The 4,083-nt window shown below is 39.7% G+C and overlaps 1 protein-coding gene across 1 annotated transcript; it reads right to left on the reverse strand.

Moving 5' to 3' along the window:
* Nucleotides 1-246: 246 nt before the first annotated feature.
* On the reverse strand, nt 247-3,485 carry LOC116258167 (GDP-mannose 3,5-epimerase 2-like). The gene is made up of 7 exons (XM_031635318.2): nt 3,057-3,485; nt 2,120-2,536; nt 1,879-1,972; nt 1,673-1,802; nt 1,436-1,568; nt 868-1,075; nt 247-725 (listed from the first exon to the last, which is right to left on the reverse strand). The coding sequence occupies exons 2-7, from the start codon at nt 2,533-2,535 to the stop codon at nt 570-572; spliced, it is 1,137 nt and encodes a 378-aa protein (XP_031491178.1). The 5' UTR covers nt 2,536; nt 3,057-3,485; the 3' UTR covers nt 247-569.
* Nucleotides 3,486-4,083: the final 598 nt, after the last annotated feature.

A 4,083-nucleotide genomic window follows, 5' to 3' on the forward strand; every position in this document is an offset into this window, starting at 1 on the left:
TTTTAAATCATCTTTGGGTGTTTACGTTCTCTAGCTGCTGACAAGCACAAGTCACTCAAGTGAAGCCCGAGGAAGGAAAAGAATATCATGTGAATCTGTAAATAATCCAACAGCCTCAACCTGCCGTACTAGATGCAAGATTCAGAGGTTCACCCACTTCTCTTTGTTACTGTTAAAACGATTCCAGGATCGTGCTAATATTATTGAAAACCTGAGAAACATGCAGAAGATGAAGCGCTCAAAGGATAGATAGAAATAAGATATCTGCTTGCTAATATTCAATATAAATATAACATGATATCTCAAGGGCATCAGAGAAAACATAGGGTGCCAGCACAGAACAATACATGGTAATAGTGGCATAAGCACCGCCACTTCTACAATGAAAAAAATACCATGCACCTCCTAAGAAAAACTAGAAATACATTGCGGCCAGGAGAATGCTCACTGCGCAATAACATGATCAAGAAAGCACACAGCAACCTGGAAGTTCAACAGTGGCTTTTAAATTCAAGTTCCTCCACCGAGACCGAATAATATTAAAGATTGGTTAAACTTGATCTACAGCTTCACTCTTTTCCATCAGCAGCACGAAGTGAACCAAGTTGAACTGGGGCTTGGGTGCCAACCACTTTAGATGTTCCATAAATTGATAAATCGACCCCTTGTGCCTTTTCTTTCTCAATCTGGTCTTTTATCCAAAAGTACGTGATCCTCAAACCATCCTGGTGCATTCAAACAGAACAGAACAGAAAGAATTAGTTCTGAAACTAGTAAACCGTAAAGGATAAAGATAGATGACCAACATTGAATTGCAATTGATTTTGTTAATAAAAAGGGGAAGAAGAGAAACCATTGGTTTCCAACCTTCAGTTTCATTGTTGGTGCCCAACCCAGCTTCTCCTTTATCAGTGTGTTGTCCGAGTTGCGACCACGGACGCCCTCTGGACCAGGGATATGATGGATGGGGAGATTCTTGTCCTCAAAACTGAGCACAATTTCTGCCATCTCGTTCATGCTGACCATTTCATCGCTACCAATGTTCAAGGGCTCCCGGAAATCTGACTTCGTCAATCTAAGCCAAAGACAAATATGCTGATGAGAATTCAACAGTAGAACCAAGTTTACTAAAGTACAAACAAAATGAATATCTAACAAGTTAACAAGCACATCGTTAACAGCTTATACGGCAAAATTTTGTGTCATAGAAATTGCAGTTTAGTACAAAAGGACTAGCTGCGAGCTTTCAAGCAAAAATTAGCTTTCCATTCTAGACTTATAAGAATTTTCCATTTTGAACTGTTTGTATCTTTCGTTATGTAAGAGTTCAAAAAGTAGACTAATAACTAAATTTTGATCAAATCCAAGCAAAAATCAGATGGTGGACAGAGTAGGACATAAACAAATTAAAACCAGCACAGCAGCAAGTTATTACCTCAAGACACCTTCAACACATTCATCAATGAAAGTGAAAGATCGTGTTTGCAGGCCATCACCCCACATCTCAAACCTGTCAGTTGAAGTAATTGCCTTCCTACAGAAAGCAGCAGGAGCCTTCTCCCTTCCACCTAGACAACAAGGACGTAGCATAAATTGTTAACAAAGTGAGGAAACTTTAACATGAAACAAGACTTCGCACTTATGCTGTGAGGATTACCAAACAGTGACCTACCTTTCCATGTTCCAAAGGGTCCATAGATATTATGGAAACGACCAACTCTGCATTCAATCCCAAAGTCCTTATTGTAGTGCTTGCATAGCTCCTCTGTTGCAAGTTTCTCTAAGCCGTATGCATCTTGAGGCTGACAAAAGGACAACAAAGAGAAGTCAGAATCCAAAGGGCAAAATTGAGGAAACTAACAGTTTTCTAGCCCATACTTCTGCAGGCCAGGCGTCAGACTCCTTGAGGCTAACATTAGTATCCAACTGTTTAAATTCTGGGTATATGCAAGCACTAGATGCATAAAAAAGCCTGCGGATCAAAACAATAAATAGTTAAGGCCAACCTGAAGTATGTAAAGCTTGAGAATGAAAGATTATAAACTAGCCAAGAGAATACATTAACTCATTAAAGAAGAGATTTGAACTTGTGTAAGGAAACAACTTGAAGCTTCCCTACCTCTTAACGCCATTAATCCTGGAAGCCTCGAGCATGTTGAAGCTGATCATCGTGTTATTGTACATAATCACTGAATGGTTAGACTGGATAAAGCCCATCCCTCCCATATCTGCAGCCAGATTAAAAACATGGTCGACGCCAGTGGTAACCTTGAGGCAGTTATCCATCACCCTTAGGTCCACAAGATGAAACTCATGGCAGAACATGTCCTCTGTCATGTGCTCATTTTTCTTCCAATCGGAGGCAATGATGTAATGACCCTCGCTCTTCAAGCGCCTAGCGATATGGGAAGCAATGAACCCGCCGGCACCAGTGATGGAAATCCTCAGTTTCTCAGAAGGCCAGTAAGGTTCCCTTTCCAAATTATCGTATGTGTATTCACCATAGATGGTTCCAGTATTACCAGCACTCCCCATTCTGTAAAACCCATATCGCCAAAAAATTTAATTAATGTACCATCAGCTTAATACTGAATTACATCAGTAAAGAAAAAGAAGCTACTGAAAGAAAAACAAAAGGCTCTTTGTCAACACATAAATGATAAAACCAAGACACGACTCTCAGGTTTTTCACTTTTTATATCTAATGGAAGGGCCGCAAAAGATCTTGAACTTAAATCAATTGCATAGGATAACCGAAGAGAAAAAGGCAAATCAGGCATCAAACTCACAAGAATGAACGGCAAATGAAATATAATAACTAGAAAGTGGCGGTTTCATTAACACATTTTAAGAGCTAACGAACAGTACTCTTGCTTGAAGAATTAAACAGAAGCTAGATGTTCACATAAGCCAAGTATATATACATAGCTATGCTGCCTGCGGCAGAGAAAGGCGAGACAGAACAGAGAGAAATCACAACCGGAGATCGATATCAGAATCAAACAACAAAAAGAAACAAACACACTGCTGCAAAGAGTGAGAGAGAGAGAGTTCACCTTCCTAAAATGCAGTTTCGTTCGTGAGTGAAGAAGAAGTGGAAAGGTGTGAAAGAAGAATAGAGCAGGGGAGCAGTCAGCAATCCGATCGTTCTTCTGAGGACAACCACCGGCGATTAAACTATTTCACGACGGAGATGATGCAGCCGGTGGAGGTAGAAATCGGAGAGAGAGCAGCGGACGCCGGACGGAGAGGATGCCGCCGGTGGGGGACACGATCGATCAGAAGATGGAGAGAGAGCAGCTGACGCCGGACGGAGATGATGCCGCGGGTGGAGTTAGAAATCGGAGAGAGAGCAGAGCAGTGGACGTCGGGCGAAGAGGATGCCCCCGGTGGAGGACACGATCGATTAGAGAGAGCAGCGGACGGGCAGAAAGCAGAACAGAACAGCGACGGGTTCTCTGGCCCTGCTGTTGGGATGGAGCAACAGAATTATTAAAGATAAGGTCACGGGCGGAGGAGACGTTTATGATCATCGATTTTCTTTAAAAATAAAAATTTAAAAAAAGGCTCAAAAAATGGATCAAAAATGTCCATGGTAAATGCCTCCATTAAGTCGTCATTAGAAGGAATCAAGTATAATATATAGTACATATTGGTATAATATACATGTTACATACTACATTATATAATATATGTCTTCATTGTTATACCATATATATGCTATATTATACTATATATAAAATTACATAATATATACAATATTATATATTACCATTATATACATATACTATATTGTATATATGGTATATGTATAATATAGTTATGTAATAGTAAATAATTTATATAATAACACATACTATATTTTAAAATTATAGTATGGTTATATGGTGGATGGTTCATGTATATGCGAGTGACGATTTAGCATTTATCCAGATGGTATTGCTTATTACTGGATGTAAAAAGACAAGGAATGAGCTGGAGCTCTTGCAGGCTTGCAGCAACATAACTCCTGCTAGATCATGTAATGAGTTGCACAAAATCCATTATAATGCTGCCTTATTCGACCTAGATCAAAATCATTGA

The sequence above is a fragment of the Nymphaea colorata genome, chromosome 7, assembly GCF_008831285.2.
Source record: "Nymphaea colorata isolate Beijing-Zhang1983 chromosome 7, ASM883128v2, whole genome shotgun sequence".
Taxonomy (NCBI): domain Eukaryota; kingdom Viridiplantae; phylum Streptophyta; class Magnoliopsida; order Nymphaeales; family Nymphaeaceae; genus Nymphaea; species Nymphaea colorata.

What these genes read in the sequence shown, in the direction of transcription:
- LOC116258167 (XM_031635318.2), bottom strand. Translation starts at nt 2,535, where the DNA reads ATGGGGAGTGCTGGTAATACTGGAACCATCTATGGTGAATACACATAC. An exon ending in AGGATTAATGGCGTTAAGAG is followed by an intron (nt 1,973 to 2,119) that starts GTAGGGAAGCTT and finishes TTTGATCCGCAG; the next exon opens with GCTTTTTTATGCATCTAGTG. An exon ending in TGTGTTGAAGGTGTCTTGAG is followed by an intron (nt 1,076 to 1,435) that starts GTAATAACTTGC and finishes TCTTTGGCTTAG; the next exon opens with ATTGACGAAGTCAGATTTCC.